At 43.2% G+C, this 24,117-nt stretch overlaps 1 protein-coding gene across 4 annotated transcripts in view; it reads left to right on the plus strand.

Annotated features, from left to right (window-relative positions):
- The window catches only part of GRIN2B (glutamate ionotropic receptor NMDA type subunit 2B), a 226,036-nt gene that overhangs the window by 23,276 nt on the left and 178,643 nt on the right, over nt 1-24,117 (plus strand). For all 4 annotated transcript variants that reach the window (XM_077178663.1, XM_077178664.1, XM_077178665.1 and 1 more), the window contains one exon: nt 13,102-13,530. In XM_077178663.1, the coding sequence (XP_077034778.1) occupies nt 13,120-13,530 (411 nt within the window). In that variant the 5' untranslated portion in view covers nt 13,102-13,119. The remainder of the gene's footprint in view (nt 1-13,101; nt 13,531-24,117) is intronic.

Here is a 24,117-nt window from a genome sequence, read left to right on the forward strand (position 1 = left end):
GGCTGATATTTTTTTTATTTGAAACTGGGGACCCCATGGGGCTGAAGTTACCTTCACTGTGGCCTTGACCTGGCCTGGAGAAGAATCAAAGCCATGTTGAGTAGAAGAAACATGAAAACCCCAAAGTGAGCATAGCCCCAGGAGCTTAGAGGGGGATGATTGGTGTCCTCAAGGCACTTGGAGAGGCAGTTCACATAGACAACTGGGTTTGCTTTATCTGCATCATTTTGGGGATGGGTAATATTTGCAGCATATAATCTTTTGCTATTCAGGATGTCAATATTGGTACTGCTGTATACAAACAAGGGTAAGATCGAGGTAAAGACAATTTCAACTGACTGCTTTAACATGGTGGTTATTTGCTATTATAACCTCAGGGTTGTATAAAAATCCTTCAGAAGGCAGGACTGACACCTCAGTGCTATTGCAGCAGTTCAGGATGGGCAGTGTTAAGATAGCCCTGACAATATAGCCACTGAACCTCCACCCACTGTCTGAGCGGTGTCTCTTCTTCCAGCCCAGAAACCACTCTTGGAAGGGAGAACAGCTGCTTTGTGCTGGGTGCTGGCCTCTGGTGTAGCAGTAACATTTGGGTTTTTTGATTTAGGAGCTGATTCCTTCAAGGGCCATCCTAGATGTAATAGGGATGCAACTTGAATGTTGTCTCCACCTTTTCTTTTTCTGTCCCAGGATGGTTTTTGAATTTTCCCCTTTTCAGGAATACATGGATTTAGTGTGTTTGGGAACTGGAGCCGTTTCAGGTCTGACAGGAAAAGGGTAAAGAGCTGCTTCTCTCACCTATCTTCCACCTTTGAAGAAATGCAGACCTGTCTCCTGGTTCAAGATGAGATGGAGTGCATATATACCCTCTAAATTTATATAAAAATAAACAATGATAACAAACACTTTATGTTTATATATAAACAAATATATACCGTGTGTGTGTGTGCCTGTAAAAATACATACACACCCTTATTTAACCTTATAATTAATTCTGCAGTGGGAATGCACAAGTCTTTCAACATTGTTCTATGGCAGTGTAACCCAAGAAACAGTGGGAACTGAAAGGAGAAACTGAGTCAGGGAGGGCATCTCTTCTCTTGACTCCAGGACTACTCCAGCCATCACCATTTGTCCCTGCTCAACAGAAAAATCCCCCAAAGCAGAGCAATTTTCCTGTAAATTTCTCTCTGTAAATTTGCCAATGACGACAGCTTTTCCAAGCAGGGGGATACCTTCAGAGGCTGAAACTTTTTTAGGCCAAACTTAATGTTAAGATTCCCTTCCTTTCCCTGCAAATATTGGGACACTGCAATTTCAGAGGTACCTGTAAGAGTCACTAATTAACTGTGGTGAACTTGTCACAGCTGTATTTCTTCCCCCGGCTTCCAGGGCTTCTAGTTGTGGGCTGCTGTAACTCATGGTCTGGTCTAAGGGCATGGGGCCTCAAAATTACATGTGAGGACTTCTCCATGAATCCCAGGTTTCTGGCACCTCTGACACTGAAGCCCCAGACAGGACTCTTGGGGTCTGCAGGCTCCTGGATTTTGTTTGGGAATGAACTAGAGCTCCCAAGATTTTTTGTCCATACTGTAAAGCCTGCTGACTCTGGTCTGCCCACCTTCCCCCAGATAAATTAAATCCATGTTCTCCATTTTGGAGACCCATGCCTAGGTGATCTCCTTTTTGAGTTTCTGCAAGTGAATTTAAATGGAGCTGGGCTTTACATTTCCACTGTCCAAGAGCTGCTGGAACCAGACCTCCTGGATCTGTGTCAGACCCTCAGGACAGATCTCTTGGTGAAACAGGAGTTTCCTAGGTCTGGTTGGAAGTTGCCTGGAGGATGGACCCTGGTGCTGAGAAGAGCTGCAGCTCCACGCCTGAGGGCTGGCTGCCCATTGCAGCTCTGCCTCCCTCACCAAAGCTCTGCATTGCTCTTGCTCTTCCTTGCCAGCAAGGTTTGGCACTAGGTGAATTATATCATGAGTTTAGATATTTTTGTGAGCATAAGCTTAACAAATCTGCAGTTGCTAACATGTTTCATCAAAAACTACAGATCAGCAGTGTTTTCAATTTGAGTCAATGTGGCAAAGTCGATATTGAGTATCAGGAATTAGCTTGGCAGTCGCCAAGTATTTGTGGTATTACAGGATTTCCTTTCTCTCTGCTCCTAGCTAAACTAGGATTTATTGTCCTCAAGATCTTGGACATACAGGTTTTAGTACACTCTCTTGGGATCCTGTGAGTAATGTTGGGTATCATCTCACAAGAAGACATTGCTGCCTTCGGGTAAGTGCAGTGGAAAGCAATAACAATAATAATCTCAGCTCCTGTAGCTTCTATTGCTTGAGAGTCAAAAGTACTTTAAATACCATAAATAATTAAACATTCCAACTCTATGAAGCAGAGAAGATGCATCTCCATCTTTCTGATGAGGAGAATAAGGCAAAGGATGAGAAAAAAAACAATGGCATTTGCACTTTCAAAAAATGCTTATTGGTTTTAGATGGTGATATGAAGGATTAGAACAAGACTTCACTTGTGGTTTGTTCCCTCCATGCTTTTAAGATTTAAACTCAGACAATGAATGGTGTGAATATAAGTGAGCTAAGAGGTAAAAAGGATGGCCCAAAAATATTACAGTGCTTAAAGTGAGAAATGGAGCCATGAAGAACAAAAAATGGATTGGAGAAAAATGATGGATGGGGAAGGGTGGTAGAGTAGGACATACATTGTAGCTTGAAGGAAGTTGATAAGGAATATTGAAATACTGGATTTTTTTTTAAACTAAGCCCTCTTATACTATTTTAAAACTATACTGATCTTAAAGCATTAATGAGCCAGGGCTACACTTTGTCCATAGTATTGATTTTTATTTACTGGTATTCAGTATTGTGACAATTGTCGTGTTCTGGTTATGTTATCTCTTACCCTCGCTGCTAATGCTTCTTTTTCCTGCTGCAAACATAAGCTATAGTGACTTTTGTGTAAAGCAGATGTGGTCCAAGGGGGATGAACTGCACCGTGATGAAGTCAGTGGTGGAGCTGGGCTGGAAGTTGACATGGGCTGGTACCTCCTCACATGCATTCACTGGCATGAGGAGGAATGAACAGTGGAATGAGCTACTGGAAAGATGCCTGAAGTAGCCAGCATCAATGAATTTGAGAGGCTGGGGAAAACAAAAAACAGAAAAAAAAATAGCATGAAAATGGCATTCAGCTGAGTCAAATCTGGTTTGTTTGTACTGGATTGGGTCGTCCCTGAAGCATCAGCAGCCAGTGATGAGCTGTGGTCCTGACATGGCTTTGCTTGTGTATCTTTCCTTCACTGCAGCGCCGTAAATATGATCGAGTGCTGAGCAGAGGGAGAGGTCAGTGGCTGCTGGGCTGGGTCCCTCCAATGGGGAGAGCTCTCTGGACACTGCTGATTGAAGGTCTCAGAAAGATGAATTGGCCCTGACCTGTCATACAATTGCAGGCACAGCATGGTCTGGTGCACAGCACTAATGTACTGTGAAAGCATATTGTATCCAGCTGCTTGATGGCTGGTCCCTTACTGGTCATTGAACTCAGAAAGTTAGGGAAAGGGAAGAGAGTTGGGTTGGAAGAAGAAAGAGGGAAAGGAGAAGAAAAATGAGACTATCACAAATTTTTCTGATTTGCGGTTATCAATTCTCCATTCTCATCCTGGCTTTAGTGTTTATCATAAGGATCAAGCTTTTCTAAAGTGATAAGTGTTTTTTTAGGATGCTTCTGGATAGGGAGTGTACTATTCCAAATGCCTTCAGTTGCACCCTTTTAGGTGTCATATATTTGTCATGCCTTATTATTTCTCCTGAGTAGATATAGTTTTATTTTTCAATAAGTAATGATAACAGGAACATAAAAGTCCTTTACCAAGGATCAGAGTGAGGAGAAGGGAGGGATCAACAGACAGGCAATTACAAAGAAGGAGATTCAAACCAAGGTTTTCTGGGTTCTCCTCTATAATTTCTAGTGGCCTGACCAGAACTTGCCTTTGACTCTTCTTGGCTTCAGTGGCCTTGTCATGCCTCTTTCCACATGCTAAACCCATTATCTCGGTCCCTTTCACTTCCAGATTAATTCCCTGTCTTATTTCATAAACAAGGCTGGCACTGTCACAGGGTCCCTTGGTGACTAAACCTCACTTTCCAAAATGCTACATAGCAGTGGAGAACAAGAGGCCATGAGGGATGTTGGTGGCCTGTGAAATGTGGCCCATCCGTGTCTGTAGCACTGCAGCTTTGTCCTGGACCAGCTCACAGGATGCATCTCTCTCTCCACCCCACTACCTCCACTTAGCAGCTCTTTTGTCCTCATCACATCTTGGTGCTTCAGGCATCAAGTGACCTTTTCTGCCATTTCTGCTGTCTGTAACACCTTCATAAGAGTCTGATCAGGCCTGGTGAACCCTGGCACTCTGCTTTAGGGCAGTTTCAGTTTTGCTGTAGCAGTGCCATCGTGAGTAGAGCCAGTGCATATTTTTTCTTACCTTGTCCTGCTGCATGGATTCCAAAACTGAAATGTGCACCCATGAGGATCTTTTTTAAGGGACGGGCAGCTTTATGCTTTAAAACTGTATCCTGTGTCATACATTATATGTGAGAAGATAGGCAGCAGACAGGATGACTATGACCAAAGTGCAAGTGTCGTTTGAGGCTGTCTCCCTCCAACTCAGATGCCCTTTCTAGAATTCTCAGACTTGTAGGAGGAGGAATCACTTAATTTTGGCTTAAAAAAGAAAATATTTTCTTTCCTGCTTATGGTACGTTTAAAAAAAAGATTCTGAATTGGCTTTTACATGGTTTATATCTGGCGTCCAAATAATTTAACACTGCCTCTTGATGTGAGACGTTGAGTAATCAATGGGGATCTTTGCACTTGGTGTGGAATTTGACAGCTGCCTTTGAGAGCCAGTGCAGACTCTGTTTACCTGCTCTGTGTTTTCCCTTTAAGGAAATGATGCAGGGAATGAGCAGGTACTGAGCGAGGTGCATGAGAGAGCCTGGGAAAAATTAAATTTCCCATTTATTTCCACCATTGCAAATTAAAATTCTCCTTGTTTTTTAAATTTTGAAATTTATTGTATCAATCTGTCAATGCACAAAATGCAGAGTTGATTAAAGTTGAATAGAAAACCTCAAATTAATACATCAAATAATGAGAAATGCCAAGGATGTGCTTTTCCAAACCATTCAAGTGAAGTTAAATGTGCGTTTCTCATGGTTATTAATGGATTGGAGGTATTTAAATCCCTAGCTTTTGGAAATTGTGGTCTTTTATATCCTCATGTTATTAACGTGCTGTCGATTCCTGCTTGGAAATGAAAACTGGAAGTGGAGAATTAAGAAAGGAAGGAAAGGATTGTCCAATGGATCTTCAAAGGGCTCCAGTTCTATTTGAGAGGCAAACCTGGCATTGCTCTGTGCAGCATTCTGCTGCCTGTTTAAACTGAGTCTTGCACTTCAGGAGGCAAAGCTGCTGAATTTCAACCATGCTGAAATCCTGTGGATTTCAGCTGAAACCCTCCATGCAGCAGCGTGTCCCTTGATTTGGATGGTCTCGCTCTGAGCTGAGATTCAGTTCTGAGGTGGGGCAGACAACAGTTGCAAGTGGTAAATGGTGTATGCCTCGTAAGCTTTGAAATCCCTTGTTTCAAGCGGAGCATACACATGCATGGAGTGACAGCTGTGGCAACTGAACCCTCCAGGTGGTGAGGATATTTCAGTCTCTGGCAGGGAGGACCTGTCTCAACCCTCTAAACTTCTCTAAGCAGGATGCTGGGGGAAGGGTGAGATCCTGGCAGGGGAATAGTGGCTCTAGCCTGGCTCCGCAAGCCAGGCTTGCAGAGAGGGGTGGCTGTGCCAAGCCTCTCTGCTCTGGCATTTAGAAGCTGGCACTGGGCAATGCCAGACTGACCTGCTGTCTCTCTTAATGGCTTTTGTGTGTGTGACACTGAGTCCTGCAGCTCTGCACGTGTGTGCCAGTCTGGGTAAGCAGGTCAGACCCGCTCCTTTGCTCCCAGCCCAGCCATTTCCTTCATTCTCCCTCACTCATCCTGATGAGGATCCAAGGGGACTCGAATTATGAGGAGCAATAAACGCAGCTGAACTTTTCCTGCAGCAGAGGAAAGTCTCAAGGGGTGATCAGATAACCACCTACAAGCATTTTCACGGTGGAAATGGTGAGTTGAGAGGGAGAAATGGTTTAGGCTGAATGAAGGTGATATTATTAAAGTTACAGGAAAGCTGAGCAAAGGGAAAATTTAGGCTGAGTTTAGGGATATGTTTCAAAATATGAGCCATCTCCTAGCAGTGGTAATCTTATTGTTTGAGTTGTTTCAGAGCAGGTAGTGTGCTAAAGCAGGTGCTGTAGACAGTAATCCTGAAGTGACTGGGGGAAGGGCAAGACTATTAAGCCGAGGATTTTAATTTTTGATTTCTATGAATCATTTGGTGTTGGTCTCAACAGAAGGTTGCAGGCTGTGGCTGTATAAGCTATCAGCTGTGATATGTAAAATATGTGGGTGGGAGGAAGTGGGAAGGACACTGGGAACTTACCCTTGGGCAAGCTTAAAATAATAAGACATAGTTCTTCATCTATTGGGAATGATATGGATCTAATTGATGATCAAAGTGTTTTTTGTACTGCCTTAAGTGCAGGGAGAGAATTGCTCTTCTCCTTTGCATGGGGTAGAGAAGGGGAAGTACTTTTTCACCTTATTCTTGCATATACCTGTTGGATAGACAGAGGCAAACTAGCCTCAGATGTATCTGACACTGCCCAAGTCAGGCAGGAGTTTGTACCTGGTTTAATAAAGAAAGAACAGCTCTGAAGAAAATAAATAGAGACTAGAAGTAAACATATGTGCTATTTTCCACCCAGTGTCTACGGAAAGAGAGCTAACAGTGAGGTAATGAGGGAGCTCCAAAAGCTTTGAAGGATTTGGCTGGGGGTATGTGATGCATCCCCCAAAAGAACAAGGCTGAATTGGGAGAAATAAGGGAAAATTTGAAACATTTTGTATGTTAGATAGGAATGGATCTGTGGGATGTTACAGGCGTGGAGAAAGGTACATATTGGAGAGGGAGTGATTGTGAAGAATAGAAAGAAGACCTGTCCAAAAGACCTTGGAGGAATGTTTCTGCCACTGTCGTAGAAGCATTTATAGCTCAGAATGAGAATATAAGTGATGTCCAAAGCTAGTTAAAATAAACTAAACCATATCAGTTTTCATCTGAAACTACTGAAATGCCCTTGGAGGGCTGTTTACTCAGGGTCACCATAATGAACCCTTTTGGTCCAGGTGCTGGATAGTTGCATTCACCGCTGTGTATGGCACTTCCATTGTCTCTAGTCTCTGCCATCTTTCTGCTCTGAATGTATGGAGATTTTCCTGCAGCATCATTCATTCTGTCTATCAGCACCTGAAGTGTGCAGGTGCTTTCAAGACACATTTATCGTGCCCCAGATCTATCCTCCTCTTCTTTGTGTCTGTTGACAAAATTCCTGGAACAACAAGGCTGTGAGCCAGGAGAAGATTTATGGGCACTTATGTCACCTATGTGGTAAGCAGTTATAAAGGAAACAGCAGCACAAGAGTTGTCAATGTACAAATAGCCTGGGCTGAAGATGTGGTAGGATCATAGTTACAGCAGTGCTAGAAGAAGAGGAATGCCTCTTCAGAGGAACACAACATGCAGCATGTCTACATTGCAGAGTAACCATGAGATTGAGAGGATGTCCTAGGCTGAAACTGGGTCATCAAAAATCAGAGAGATAGAGAAACTTAGGTGTAGATTGTGATGTGGTTTATAGCTTTAAACCCCAGCTCTTTGGAGTAACAGTTGATGAGGTTCCAGTCGGTCCTGCCTCTTTTTTTTTTTTTTTTTTTTTACCCCATGGGTCTTTGTAGCTCCTTCAGTTTGCCCATAAGGCAGGTAGTAGACAAAAAGATCAAAATGTCACCAGTCTTCTGTCATTGGTAAATACAGAAATAGTGTTGTTCTTTGATCTGGGCATATCCTTGTGGGAGAGCCCAGTAGCCATCTAGTGCAATGCTGACTTCCCTACAGCTTCTTTTAGTGCACTTGTTCTCTGGTGGTGTGTTGGATGCTAGGCCCAATGCACCTTTGAGGTTTTTAAAGTATTTCACAGGTGAGATGGATTTCTTCCTACCTCCAACCTGATCCTGAAACATAAGGATTTCTTTTGAGTTTATTGTCTGATACTGCTAAAACTGTCAGAGAAATGAAGGCAGTGTGAATTAAGTTGCTGTCAAAGGTGAGCAAATGCCAAAGGGTAATGCTGATGTCTCTCACTGGGTCTGGTAGGACATCTGTCTTTAGGTAGTAATGGGACTGAAGGTGGTGATAGTGGTGAGGCCTGGAATTGGGCTACTCATAAGAGAAGGGTTGGGAATTAGCATTGCAGTTGGTACAGACACAAAATTAGCTGTTGAATCCAGATTTTGTGGCTTGAAGTCTAAGCAGTGCTTAGAGCATCAGAGCTCTCAGTGAGCAGAGCTCAAAAACCGCTGGGATAGGGACTTCCTTGTGGCCCTGCAATGAAGCACAGGAGGGAGAGGCTGGAGGTAGGCTTTTTATTCTCCTATATGGAGCCAGTATCCATGTGAAGTTCCCTTTGCTGGTGGCTAGGGGCATTGTTCAGCCTCCTGTCCCAAGCATTGTCTTCCTATTAATTAGGAAAGCTGCCTTCAAGACAGCTTTTTGTCTGGAACTGCAGTATTACATGACTTCCTTTTCTCTTGCTGTCTTGAGCTTGGAGATTGGGTTTGGGGAGCCTGCAAGCACCCTTCCTAGAGGGTATTCCTAGGGTGCAAGGCTACCTAGAAGGCATGATTGCAGCAGGAGGAGGTACCAGTGTCAGCACACAACAGAACTACCCCCAAAAACCTGTGACCAGTCCTTGTTCTGCCTCAGTTTCTTTACCTGACCTGAATATGGCCTGGCTTTGCTGTACACTGCTGGAGTAGTAGTCTGTTTACAGTTAGCCTGGTTGAATGCACAGTGACCTATTTGTGTACTTTCTGTATTTTGAAATATCATCCAGAACTGTCTCTTAATGCTGAGCTGTATTTTGCCTGTGCAGCCTAATAATTTTCTATTAATACTTATCTTAGTTCTGATCCACATAAAAGTGCAGTGTCAAGTAAGGTTCTCATGATATTTTTAAGCAATCTAACCTTTGGTCCTGGCTAAATTCCAATTGGAATAATTACTGTCTGACTACCTACATTCCTCTTGCATTTTCAATGGGAGAAGTTAGCTTTCACTTCCCATTTTGAAAGTGATTGTGTAACATTGCTCTGCAGTAAGTACACACTGCATTCCCCTACAGTGGTAGATATATTTTATTGGTAAGTAAAATAAGATTATAGAGGTATAATGATTTTACTGGCATGTTTATACCTAAATATAGATATGTCTGTAAAACCACTTTATCTAATGGCCCTACCATATATTATTTTCTAGGGAGTCAGAGACAATATAATAGTGTGCAGTAATGTGAAAAGGATTTTACGTACCAGTCTGGAGTTTGGGATTTACTAAATTGTTTCAGAGTGTCATAATCACAGAAAATACTTCAAACACTGTGTTGCCCCACGCTACCTCTAAAGGAAAATCTGTTAATGTAAAATACTTGTTAATAGATTATACTTGCATGTTTTTATAATCATTCTTGACTGTAAAATTATTGAAATTTCTAGAAACAACAAATGAGTAAATACCCTGTTTTACAGCTGTAGCCTTTTCAGGTGCTTATGAATTTCTTTGTGTGTGAATTTCTCCATTCCTCTTTCACTGGAAACAGGAACACACTTAGAAGGAGGTCTGTATGCTGTCTCCAGTGCTTTCTTACTTGAGTACTGTGAATGTTTGCACTTGAACACTGTGGAAGTCTTGGACAAAGCTTGTTGCTCTGTATGCAGAAACACATTTTCACAGTAGTTCTGGGGTCCCCATATCTGATAATAAGTCTGTGGTGGTTGTCTGGGGTCCCCTTAATCTGATAATAAGTCTGTGGTGGTTGATGCCCGCCTTGTCTCTACTAGCACACATTCAAAAGTGGCCTGCAGTGAGCCAGACCAGAGGAGGAACACGAGGTGAGGTTGGTGTTGGGATGTCCTTTCTGTCCCTTTCTCTAACAGCCAGCACATGCACGTGAGCAGCTGTGTGAAGAGTGGCTACTGATGTGAACACAAGTCAGCTCCAGGGAGGGGAGGGATTGTAACACCATGAGCATCCCTGATTTAGTCTTTGAGCAGCTCACCTCTATGCTGCCTTGTGGGAGCTGAATGGTGAAAACCACACTCAGCCCTGGGCTGGGTGTGATTTATTGATGTTCTCCTGCCTTACCACATCCCCAGAACCCATCCTATGAGGGAGCCCAGCCTGGACCTGGTACCTGCTATTCCCTTAGAATAGACTGCTGTCTGTCACAGAGACTGTCCATGGAGCACCTGAAAGACATTGTGAGCATGGCAGATGTGTTATGTGTGAGTGAGAGATGGAGAGAGAGGTGACTTGGCTGGTACAACACAGACTACCTAAGCATTGCTCTGCCTGATACAGAGAGGGTTTATGGCTGAGGATCCAAACTGGAGATGGCAGGTTGGCTACCAAGCCACAAACAACCTCCTCTTTGAATGAGCTTCTTCCTAGCCCTGGCTTCTCCCTGCACATCTGGCCAAAGCCTGAGGATCTGGCACTGAGCAGATAACTCCATCTTGTATTGAATGGAAAAATCTGCCTGAGTGGGGCACAGACACCCAACAGATTGGCACCTATGTGCTCTTCAGGATCTGGGCTCTCTTCTCCTGCTTGGAGGTAGATGCTAGAGATTTATTTGCTTTAATACAGGTGAAGAGTAGGGAATCGGTTTCTTGGCTGCCATTTTTCCCACTGGGAGAAGCACGTGCTGACAGCTGCCATGACTGCCTGTATAGCTCCTGCTTGAATGCTATCTGAGCCTTGGGTTGGAAGGCCCTATAAATTATTCCTGGTGGGAAAGGGGCTGGGAAAACCTACACTCTCCTCCCTGGGCATCACAACTAGCCATTGCCTAACCAACCATAATACACTGTATGAGTTGATGCAGGGGGACTGCAGGAAACATATTTTAAGAGAACAAATATAGCATTTAAGTGAGTGAGCAAGAGAGTGAGAGACAGAGAGTGTATAGAGTGCATTAAAGTTAATAAAGCATTGCAGAAATGGGGACTGCATTTCACTGTGAAGGAATCTAATTTAGTGACTCGTAATTGGAGGATAACAGTCATACTGGAATGAAGTTAACTGTTCATTTTGCCAAACTCTCAAAGTCTCTTGGTTCTCCTTGTGAGCATCTCTCAGAAAGTGAATCCTTTGGAGAGCTTAGAATCGATTGGTGCTTCACACCCGCAGTCCCTTTCAGCTTCTTAAGTGGATTTGGTTTCTCTGGTGCATATTTATGATCTATTTTATTATCTGCTTATTTATCTGGTAATCTCAATGCAGGATACATCCTCTCTGCTTAGCATGACAATGAGGGAGCAGGTGTTGAGCCTGTGTGTTCTCCTGGGCACGGCAAGATGGGGCCTCCTGGGCCTTTTCCCTGTGGGTGGCTAGTGTCAGCAAGGAGTGTTTTTGGACTTCCTGCTTCCACAAAGTTTTGCCAGCTTTTGTCCCTGCTGCTGTGGCTTTCTGTTAATTTGATAGAGGCATGTGTAGCAATGAACAGTATGGAAGGGTCCCATTCTTGGACACCCAATACCAGAGGTGTAGCACAAAGAAGTGCAGGGCTGGGGTACTTATTTCAAGTGTGCCTGGTTGCTGAAGAACAGAATTCTGGGCATGAGTAGCTAAGCAGGACCTGTTGTGTTGAGGGAAAATCTTCTTTAGTTTGAAATGCCTGAAATCTCCTTGGGACATCAGTGTGGCCCTGGGTGGGCACACCAAGCAGTGCTACCTCCAACAGATGTGGTGGGCAGGTGGGGGGACACTGTTCTGTTGTCTCTGATATTTACACTGCATGGGTGCTGTAAGAATTAGTTCATTAGTGTTTGTAGAGTGTCTTGAGGATGAAAAGTGCTGTGGAAATGTGAACTATTATTAAAGCGGGACCGAATAAAGAAAGAGCGAGGAACAGTCCCGCAGGGAACTGTCCCACTCAGGCAGGGGCTAGAGAGATCACCTCATCAGGTTTTTTTTTCATTTCTGCTGTTGTGATTACAAAATAAAGTGGACATGCTCAGGGAGAAGATTAATGTAGCATGCCTGGCTGTAGTAGCTGAGGGTGAACCATTGTAAGCTCTGTTGGCATTTCTGCTTCTGTGCAAACACAGCTGTCATATGGGCTTGGAGGATCCTGATCCAGTTTTGCCCATGACAGCTGGGAAATTTTGTATTCCTGTTTTTCTTTCTTTTTTTTTTTTAAGAATCCTGTATTGGTGAAAAGCATATGGCTGACTGTATTACACACTGAAGCTGTGTGTGTCCTGATGGTGTATGCAATGGTTACACATGTACATATGCATGCAATGACCTTGCCCATTTGTCCTCACTTTATTCTGGAAGGACTGTGCTGAAAAAGGAAAAGGGAGTCCCTATCTGCCTGGTCTCCTCAATCTCCCTGCCTGTACCTCCAGCACAAGTCCAAGCTGATTGCAAGCACCAGTCATTCCTTTGTGTTGAGGGTGAGCACTCTGACATGGGCTTGACATAAGCAATTAATTTCACAAAGACAGCTGATCAGCTGTCAAAGGACAATCCTCTATCACTTTTGACTTGGGTCTCAAAGTGACACAAGACCTGAGAGATGACATGATCCCATCTTCTGCTGACAGCTGTTCTCTTAAGTGATGCCAGACTCTGAAGTAGGGGCTGGACTGGTCTGACCCCCGAACTTTAACAGGGCCCTGAATGTAGCCAAAGGGCTCGGCATCAGACCAGAAGGATTCTTGGGAGGAGAGCTAGTGGCTGAGCAAGATCAATGGATCTACCTTGAAGGCTGAGTGCATGATTGACTTGTCAATTAATCACTTTGTTCTCCTTTCCCCCTTTTTCCTTCCTCACTCAGGGAGTGTAAGAGCCGAAGATGAGGCCCAGGGTGGAGTGCTACTCTCCAAGGTTTTGGCTGGTGCTGGCGGTCCTCGCAACAACAGGGAGCGGGGCCCATGCCCAGAAAAGCCACCCGAGCATTGGCATTGCAGTCATCCTGGTGGGGACCTCAGACGAAGTGGCCATCAAAGATGCCCACGAGAAAGATGACTTCCACCACCTCTCAGTGGTGCCTCGGGTGGAGCTGGTGGCCATGAATGAGACAGATCCCAAGAGCATCATCACCCGCATCTGTGACCTCATGTCTGACCGGAAGATCCAAGGGGTGGTATTCGCTGATGACACAGACCAGGAAGCCATTGCCCAGATCCTGGACTTCATCTCTGCCCAGACCCTCACTCCCATCCTGGGCATCCATGGAGGCTCCTCTATGATCATGGCAGATAAGGTAAATTTAAATGAGCTTTCTTCTGTTGCAGACCTGTGCATCCAAACTTAAAACAAAGAGAAATATCTTATTCTGTGATCCTCAGGTGGTGTCTCATGGGGCCAAAGGCTTGGGGGATTAGACAGCTTCAGATTCAAAGACAGAATAAAAGAGCTAACTGTGTGTAGCACTACTGAGAAGAGCCTATTAATCATGAAGAATTATCTGCAACAGAGAAAAACTGAGGAGGGAAAGAAGCAGGTAGAAGAGACCCACAAAAGAATCAGCCCTTTTCTTCTTCCTTAAGAAGGGTAAAGAGCCCCTGACAGTTGTAATTTTTTTAAAGGTCTTATTTTTGCTTGTGTTTTACTTTAGAAGAGCTAGGGATCATAGCCTGGGTTTTTTCCTGCATGTAGCTGGAGGACATTGTGGTATTTTCAGGGATGCTTAATACAGCTCTTACATCTTAATTGGAATATAATTGAATCTTTAATAAAGCTATCCTCTCCATAAAGTGTTCATTAGCTCCTGAAGTTAAATAGGTGTTAGCTGAAGTGACTAACCAGTCTGAACCAGTCCAGCTAAATCTTTCTTTTTTTCTACTGCACTACTTTATTCCTTCATGTCACAGACATTTCATTGTTTTCCCAGGACCTAGCCAGTCTCTAAAAAATTACTACACAAACAAGCATCCTGCTACTGCTTTTGAACAGGGCAAGATGCAGAGAGGGAGTAGCATCTTTGGCCAGCTAATAACTCTTTGTAAAGCCTGCATGGGGTGCAGGTGGATCTGATACAAATCTTCCACCTTTCACAAACAGGACATGCAGCAATTCACACCTGAATGTGCATTTGGCCAGAGAGTGTGGCTAACAGTGGCCTTGGGGCTACTCTTGGCCAGTGGGAATATGTGAAAGAAGCTGGCTGTCCCTTTTCCTGCAGGCTTGAAGCCAGACAGTCAAGGCCAAGGCTTTTATTGAGAAGACCTCACAACCATTCTTAATGCATCCCAAAGAAGTAAATAGGGACACAAGCTGACAGTCTTTTTCTTTTACAGATGGCTCTTAAGTGACTCTGAGACATTTAGCTAGGCAGAATCAGGCCTAATGGAATGAAGGGTGAGAACTGACCTGACCGCTATGGCAGCTTTTCCTCAGAAAGAGATCTAGTGAGATGAGAAATCCAGGCACATTCTCTTTTATTTACCTTGCAAGTAAGTAATCCAGTGCAGGCTATTGAAGGTCCTAACAAGTTATTTCCTCACTTTTTGACCAACCGTTCAGTTGCCAAATAACACACGGTTAGTATGCAGTGTTATTTTCTGGTATTGGCCTTTAAACTGAAATAGTCACTGAATAATGACAGGCCTTTTTTCTCTCACCCCTTGAATAGTTGCACATGTGCTGAAGTTCCACTGCCCCATTCCACCCACAGTGAAGCTTTTCTGATTTGGAGGCCAGGCAGGCAGCAATGCTGCATGTTGATGCTCTCCTGCCTGCAGTGTTGCATGTCTGTGCAAAGGAGGGTTGGAAGCTGTGCTCAAGTGCTGCATTTCACACTCGGGGTGACATCTTATATCTTTGAACAAGTGTAAGAGTTACTGACAGAAGATCTCCTAAGCACTGGGAAAAGTCCTTGTGACTTTGAACATGGCAGGCCAAATTCTGATTTCAGATTCCTGCAGTGTAAATCCAGCACGGCCCCATTGCCTTTGGCAGGATTAGATCAGATTTATGCTGCTGTAAGTCAAAGAGAAATTTGGCCTATTGAACTTTGAAGAGATTTTTCTTTCTACCTGTCCCTAGTCTCTCCTTGGGAAGGCAGCATCTCCTGCCACTGCCCTGTGTACCCCACTGGCTCACTTCTAAAGAGCATTCTGGCAGGCAGGCAGGCAGCCCACAGGGAGCTCAAAGGTGGAAGCCTTATGAATGGAGACTTCTGTTTTAGCAATCTTTTTCTTTTTTTTTTGGTAGTTTTGCAGACAGGAGGTTTGCGGGTTATGTACAAAGATTTGCGGTTTTAAGAAAGGCCAAGGTTTATTTGAAAAATAATTTGAAAAGGCTGACCTTTACAACTTCTGATCCATGGGTGTGTAATCTTTAATGGATAATATTTATTTGATGAATTGAATTAAAATATGGTAGAGTGTAAATACACAGAAATTCTACTAAAATACTGAAGTCAGCCTGGTAAGTCCTTCAGCAATTTATTTTCCATAGAGAGCCTTGACAGAGGCTTTTCTTTTAGTGACTCTTAGTCATGCTCTTTGCAGATGGGTTGTGTGGCTGAGGTTTGATCCTGCAAGCATGGAATGCTTCTTTCAGCGTCCCCTCAACGCCCACAGCAGTCAGCTGTGATTGAACTTGCTCAGCATTTCACAGGTTCAGATCTGCACTTACAGCTTTGTTATGCTCCCCATGTGTTTGTGATCAGTAGTGCCAATGCAAACCTAAGGAATGCTAGAAACCATGAATGTCTTGGTGTGACAGATGAGCCCCTCTTCGCTGGGGTTTAATGCAAAAACACTTCCCAGTCAAACCACCTTTCCTGGAGCAGCATGTGAAATTCTGTTTCACCTTCAGTGAGGGTTTAGTAAGTGTTCTGTAGGAAATGTGGGTCATGTGTAAAAAGGGCTTTTTAATGTACCATGCAGCTGGTAAATTGAGGCACAAAAGGGCAGACAAGAAGAAAAAGAAAATTAGGATTTCAAGCCCAAATTTTCTTTTGTCCTGTATATAAAGACAGAAATATTGTATAATGTGCACTATGTACTGGCTTTATCTCAGTTAATATTCATCTAGAAGTTTGCTACCCACCAGCTGGAGGTCTAGGCATCAGTGGTAACGGAGACACCAGCTGAGGATAATTCACCCCACCCAATTCAGGGTGCAGTGAAATGCTCATGGGATAGTCCTGTGTCTCCTCACTGGTTACTGAAGAAGGCTGTGCCTCAATGTGTTCATGATGTCTCAAGTTAAATGCCATGAATCCTGCCTTGGGTGTGACATAGCAGGTGGAGGTATGTTGATGAAAGTGTAATATCCTTTTTTCCTGATTTTTTTTCAAACTCACATTCTTTAATACTGTACTTGATTAGATTTTGTAAATAATATATAGTTTGTTTTCCCTGTATTTTGCCTTTTTCCTCTGAAAAATAAGTATACAGGAATCTACATGTTTTTGCTGCTTTTACTCCCTGGTGCTTGTGTCTCTAATTCCACCTGCTTACCTGTTACAGAGTGTTACATTTAATTTCTGACTAATCTGGCATAAGAAGAATGTGACCAGATGATCTGTGTGCACACTGTGATCTGGGTTGAGTTCCAGGAAAGCAGTGAAGCAGAGACACACGATGTGCCTCACTCGAGCTCTGGAGAGGCCCCTTTGCAGAGTGAGGGTTCTGTCACAGCCAGTTCGGTCCCTTGAGCTGGATAAGCATGCCAGCAGTGACTCCAAATGGAGTGAAGTGCAGCAGTCCTTTTGTTGGGGCTGGGTGGCCTGGGAGTGATGGCTAAGGGGTCCAACGGACCCCAAATTAGTTCCTCTCAGAGAAGCGAGGCTGTAGCTCTGGGACAGGGTAGAAGAGTGCTCACACCCTTTCAGCTCTGTAAGAAAACACCTTATTTTGGTGCTGATTCCTTGAAAAGGACTAGGGCAATAGCACCATCTCACCAGGACCTGTGATTAGAAAGGCAATAGCATTGACCACTGGTGATCTGTGTTTAATCCAAAATAGATGAGATGGAGAGGAGAGAAATGTGTACCACCGCCAGTGTTAGGTTTCTGTGGTGCAAAACTTTTGCTCGTGGAAGCTTGCTGGTCCCTTCAGTTTGCCTGATGTTGCTGCAATGACCTGACTTGAACAGCTTTGTGTTTCCTGACTTTAAGTATTAGTTTGTATTGTCTAGAGGACTGCAATGCACTTTTGACCAGAGAGCGTATCTGCTGGCCTTCCAGCATTGAAGATAATTTCTTGTTTCCCCCCAATTGTTTTGAAAGCAGAAATTAAATTGTATGAGGATGCCCTGTGTTAGGAGACTGATGGTGAAAGTAAATCTTCAAGACTGCAAACCAAGCTTCAGTTCAGATAACCACACAAACCAATATCTTGGGTTGCCTGAAACTGGAAATCTGAACTAGCTTTCCTTCATTTTCGTTTCCATATTACCTAAAATCAGTTCTGCCCAGAGCTAGGAGGTAAACGAGCAATCACAAAAAAAAAAAAAAAAGAAATAACATTTATGAATGTACATTTATAGGTATCTCAAGGGAAGGGTGAATTGTTATCCTGATTTACAAAACTTACTACATTGGAAAAGATTTGGCTTCTTGTCTAAAAAATGACCACACCATTTGGCTGACTGGTCCATTTTGTAAGGATAGACTATTTATTTGTTTTAAAATAACAGAAAAAGGCAACTTCGTTATAATGAATGCAGAAAAGGTAAGAACAGAAAATGATTTGGGTTCTCTTATAGCACGGTTGATGGCCATCATTTTTGCTGGAACTGTTCCTCATTACTTCTCAACAGTCATGTTATTTTGCCAGAGCTTCTTGTCCTGTGCAGCTTTATAGTAACACAATGGTGCACAGGCAGAAGAGGAAAAAGGTCTTGGAAGAAGAGGATGGTTATGTTTTCCCAGGTGAAAATCAGTCTTCTCTGTCTCTGCATCCCTTGGTGTTCTCTCCAGGGCTTGCCCACACAGGGATACACACAGTATGCATCAGCATGCTGATGGAAATAAAATGGTAGGAAAGGGTGATCTATTACTCAGCTGTGCCAGTAATACCATTTGTATAAAAGCTGCATAAAACGAACCTGAAATTTAAAATCTGTTCTAGGCCAGATTCTCCTTCCTTTTTTTCACACAGCATGGAGCTGGCTTTTCTCTCACTCCCTCCACTAGCCTGTTCTTTTTTCTGTTTATACCAAAGCCACGATGTTTTCTCTGCCTTTGTATCCCCACTTCATAAATCCCTGTCCCCTTTATTTTGGTTTCTGGTAAAATTTCCAAGACACCACATTGTGTCTCTCCTTCAATGCCAAAGGTTGCTGTGATCACTCGGTGTTTGGGCCATGCTGCTGCAGCTGTTTCTTTCATTTCTTTGGTATTTTGGTGGAAAGCAAGTCCAAAGTTGGACAGTGGGAGTAAAGCACCAGGGAAGGATCATTGCTGTTGGCCAGAGTGCAGCAAAGTGATGCTGCAGGTACAGGGAAGCCAAAACTAGTTGGATAAGCTGAGCACCTAGATACACACTGAAACCAGGACAAAGTCAAAGACACTGGGACAGTGCTGCTAAAAGCAGAACATCTGTAATTAAAAGGAAAGCACTTTCACTCTTAGGTTTTCAAAGGTTAAGTAAGAGGGATGCATAGGGAATGAAAACCTCATTTTTTGGGTGTAAATCTGTTTCATTTCCATTAGGGATGACATCTGAAGTTTTTCAAGCCCTTGTGTGAAGGAAATTCAGTAAAAAAAAAAAAAAAAAAGAAATTTAAAAAAGGAGTTAAAGTTCCCTTTGAATGGATTATAGGAATTGAAGTAAAATAAATTCCAAACAAAATTCTGCTTAGATAGAAGGGGGTGAAAAGGCACATTTTGATCTGCAGACATTGAAAGATTTTCATCCCTTTTTCCTGCAAAACAAATTTATATGCAGTTCATGTAATTTCACAAAGTGTCTTCATTTCTCTGAAAATACATTTGATGATAGTAATAGTTTAAATGTTTCTTAAACTTACCTAGTGATTAGCAAAGATGAGTTTGATTTTAAAAAATAAAAAGAAATCAGCAGTTTCCCTCCAAGCTCTTAATAATTTTATTAAGGACATGATTAATACACTTCTTTGGCTTTTGGTACTCTATTGTTTCCTTTTGCTGCCAAAATAAAGCTCTCTGTAGCTCACAAATAACAAACTAAATATAATGTGCCCTTAAATTACAAGTCTGCTGCAAAGACTGGGGAAGAGCAATAAAAGGTAAGTCACAGAGACACAGAAAATAAAAGCCAGTATTGCATGCCAGTGTTGTTTTTCCCTTGTATACACATGTAGTAAAAAGCCAGGTGGGTCTGCAATTTATGTTTACATCTGTGTCTAATCAACCCATGCAAAATAACATTTTCTTTTATTCGTGTAAAGAAAGGGAATATGGGCAGCATATTTTTGAAAGTTTAACACTTGAGAATTTCCCTAGGACTATTTTTATTACTTTACAAATAAATTACAGCACTTAAAAATCCTCAGATATTAGGAAACCTGGAAGTGAACTTTTGCGAGGTCTAACCTCTCCCCAGGGACATTAAATGTGAACTTAAATGTGAACTCTTATTTTCTAAACAAGAGCTCAAGTACTCTCATTAGTATTATTCCAATGAAAATATGACTTTTCAAAGAAATGTATAATTTCTTTTATTAATTATCCTATTAAAATAGTGTGCTGTTTTGGGGGTTTTTGTGGTTTTTTGTGGGTTTTTTTTGTGTTTGTTTTTTTTTTTTTTTAATTTTTAAGGCTTTCCTCAAGTTCATCTCCAATTTTCTTGGGAGGAACCTAATTTCAAGGCTGTCACTTTTTTCTGGGGGAATTGTTTTCAGGCATCACAGGAAAAAAAAAGTGGAGTAGATTCCTTTCTTTTTGGTTTATCGCTTAAAAGCAACAAGAAAACCTCTTTAAAAAAAAACAAAAAACAAAAGAAAAGAATTCTTATGGCAGTGTAACTTTCCATGAAATATCCCTATTTCTTTTTCCCTCTTATACTGGATGCACTTCATGTTTGCCCTGAGCCGTGGACACCTGATGCTTGAAGGTGTTACCTGAGTTTGGGTGGCACAGAATTGGGAAGGAGGAAACCTGGTACCCTGGGGAGACAATGGCCACACTGAGGTGTGGGTGCTTTCCTTTAGCAGAAGTTGTCTCAGACAACAAATGTCAAGCAAAAGTGAAGTCTGATTCCTTCACAGCAGCCTTCTGCAGCTATTTATAAGCTGTTTTATTTCGGGTCATAGGATTTTTCCTCCAGGAGTTCAGAGTGTTAGTTTTCTTCTGTTGTTATAGTGATGTTTTCTTTTGAGGGACAGAAGACCTTTCCTTCCCTAGCTCTGCACGCAACTTCTGCAACCCACCCGGGGTAAAGAAAAGGTGAATTAACCTTGTCACTCCTATTGCTTAAATGCAATGTTGCCACTCTCTACCTGAAAATAGAACTGTTGAACTCTCTGTGAGGAAAACATTGATTTCCACCCATCTTAGACCTGGGCGTTGTTGGATTAAGGTTTTTTTTAACACTAGGTGTTATTATAGTGAGTAGTTTGATGTTATATGGGCTACTTTTAATTTTTGAGGGAATGTTTTGTTAGGGTTTTTTTTACAAATGAGTTAATATCTTTTTGGTAATTGTTGTGGGAACTTATTTAGGTTAGTAATTTTATTCTTAGGGGTTACTGGGGTAGTATAATTTGTACCTTGATTTTCACACTAATGATATTTAGGTAGATCACCAAATCTGTAAGCACTTACCTGAAGAAAATCTGGAAGCTTGATGAGCTCTGACTGATAGTTATTTATAATCTTTATCATAACCCCTCTCTTCAAAACAAAAAACCCAACAAAAAGGTCTTAAATCAATTTGTGCCATCCCCAGCTGGACAAGGAGATTAGTTTCTTCAGTCTGGACAGGCAGTCCTTTATTACAACCCCAAGCAGTAACTTGTCTCACAAAATCTAAATTAATTACACTCAAATTTGTCCCTACCCTAAACTGGCCTCAAAATGAAATTGAAAACACCGAGTGTGAAATTGCCCAATGCTGCTGCTTTAGATCTGCATGTCATTCCCCAGTAACCGCAGGACAGAGAGAAACAATTCTTTCCAGGGAATCTCTTATTCTTTTTGCCTTTTATTTGCCTCATTAGCCAAGTTTGGAGGGGATGGATTATGAAGGAAGCTAAGGGAATTACATATATAGGCTGGAAGAAACAGGGTAAAGAAGAAGATATAATTGTAGTCTGTGACCCTGTTAACAGTCTGGAAGAGCTGATATATGAAGAAAGAGTGAAACAGCTGCATGTGTGTACTGTAGATTGGTTGAACAATGAGTCAGGGTGTGATTTATATACTCAATGAATAGAGGTAGACTAAGATTAGAGAAAAAAATTGCTTAGTGTAGCTGCCAGAAGCAGACATAGGAATGACAGGATAAAGTTAGGGAAATATATTAAATGATGTATTACGATACATCAAATGATAATATTAATTGGTATATATGTGTATCAAGAAAAAAGCTCAGACACTGACTTTTCTTAGGAAGTGCTCCAGACTTCTTAGGGAAGAACATGGAAACCATGTTTCTTCAGCTGTTTTCAAATAGGATTGAACTAAGTGCTGGAGAAGATGCTATATAGATGAAGCAGAGGAGAAAAAGGATAAAGAAGATGAAAGACAGATAGGAAAACATCTTCTGAACCTAGGATCATGGGGAGAAAATTAAGGGGAAAAAAAAGTGTAAGTTCTGAGAGTAAGACAAAAAATACTTTAAAGGCTCTGTCGAAGCAATTTTTCTCTGTGCTTGGCAGTAGCTTTTAGCTGTGTATCTCTGAGGTTCCTGGTAATAACAATAAATGTTGGTTTCAGAGGAAGGGGGAAGACAGGAATGAAGGACGTGGAGAGTCCAAGGGTGAGCTGGCAAAAAAGTAAAGGAGGCAGGTACATGCAGTGAGGAGATTGATCTGAAAGGTGCCAACAGAATCCAGCAGTTCTAATAGACCCTAGTCCTCACTGCAGCTCTGCTATAAAACATGACTGTAAGACACTTGCTCAACTGCTGTCTACAGCAATTTGCCCTTTACAAGAAGACCATGACAATGTTTTTGTGAAGTTTGAGCTCTATAAAAGGCAAAGGTGACCTAATTACCAGGAAACAATTACTGGATTTTTCTAACTGAAGTAAATACAATGCTTGAGATGAAAATCTGGATTCCAGGAGGAGAAGCTTTAACCCCCATTAGACGTGGTGGCTGAATAGCTGCATCATGCTGGAGAACTCATTTTATGCAGAGCTGATAGTACCATCTCTTGTAAGCTTGGTCAGCATTCCCCATTATAAAATTCTCTTGGGGGTTTCTTGTAATTTTGCCAGACTATGACTGTTTGAGCAAAGTTTCCTATGCCAGGTGTATGCCTCAAGCTGATTGATTTAATTTGATATTTATTTGGAAAATAAAACATCTCTCTCTGAAAATGTGGCACAGGATGATATATGATTTATCTATATCACAAGTGCTGTCACATTTTCCTCCAAAGGTTCTGCCTGACTACCACATGTTCTCAGAGCAAGGGCATGGGTCTGGAGCGAGGGTGTCTTAGAGGGAAGGACTTGTAACCAGAGATGGGCTTTTGGCTGCTCCAAGTTTGGCCTTGTTACACGTGTAGGGAACTGCAGATGTACCTGGAGTCTTTTTAGATGTTTGCCACCTCTCTTGCAAAGAACTTGGCCTTGCAAACTGTGCTTCAAAACTGTACCTGGCCCTGGGGACTGCACAGGCTGTGCTGGAGCTGGAGGTGTCCTGTGGGATCCCGGTGGGATCCAGCCAGCAGGAATGTGCTGTGCAGCAGGGAATCTGGGCAGAAATGTGGTGGGGTGGGGGGCATGCAGGGTATTCTGAGGAGCCACTAGAGAGGGTGAGTATATGGAAGAGATCCTGATACAAGGAGATGGGCAGGGGGACTGGATAAAGGTAGGAAGCAGGAGATGGTGGATGGGAAAAGAGAGGGAAAGAGAAACCTGCCCCAGGTTATGCTTCCTTGCTGGCTGCAGGAGCAACCACCAGGGAGCACAGAGGGTGGCAGAACTGCTGAACAAATGGGATGAGGAGTGTCAAATGGGAGTGGAAAACCTGTCAGGTGGAAACTGTGTAGTTGAGAAGACAGATCTGGGCTGGGGCAGGCACAGGACAGTGGGATTGGGCAGCGATGATTTCCTTGAGTGTGCTGTTTCCCTCCAGCTGGGCAGAAATACTCCCTTCCCATTCTGCCCTGAGCCTCAGAGGAAGTCAGAAATGACTCTGCAGGGTGACTGGGACACTGGCATCAGTGCTCCCTGCTGGGGCAAGGCCAGCGGGTCTTCCAAAGGCAGCCTGGGGCTGGCTTGGCTGTGCACACCTTCAGCCAGCCCACCCTGTTCCAGGGCCCCGGCCTCATGGGCAGGGGGAAAAACTCCTGTGAGGAGGGGGCAAAGCTTCCACCAGCTGCCAGGCTTGGGGCCAGCACAGGCACTGTCAGGCCTCTGTGCTGGAGGGGATCAGCTCCATGATGGAGCTGCCAGCTCCTGCATGTGTGAGCTCCTGCAGCGCAGCGCTTTGTCCTCGCTCCCGCTTCGCTTGCTCGCTCTCTGCAGAGGCAGAGCTGTGTCCTTGCCCCCCCGGCTCCTGCAGCAGCACTGAGCTGGGCCGTGAAGAGCCCGTGGCCCTGCCACGGGGCTGGGCTGAGCATACACCCAGTCACCAGCCCTGCTGGGTCTCAAATCCTCCTCTGCACCTATCCTCATTCCTATCTTCTCCCTTCTCCTGCTTCCCTTCCTCTCGCTCTCTCCTGTCTGTCACTCTAACCATT

The sequence above is a fragment of the Agelaius phoeniceus genome, chromosome 5, assembly GCF_051311805.1.
Source record: "Agelaius phoeniceus isolate bAgePho1 chromosome 5, bAgePho1.hap1, whole genome shotgun sequence".
Taxonomy (NCBI): Eukaryota; Metazoa; Chordata; class Aves; order Passeriformes; family Icteridae; genus Agelaius; species Agelaius phoeniceus.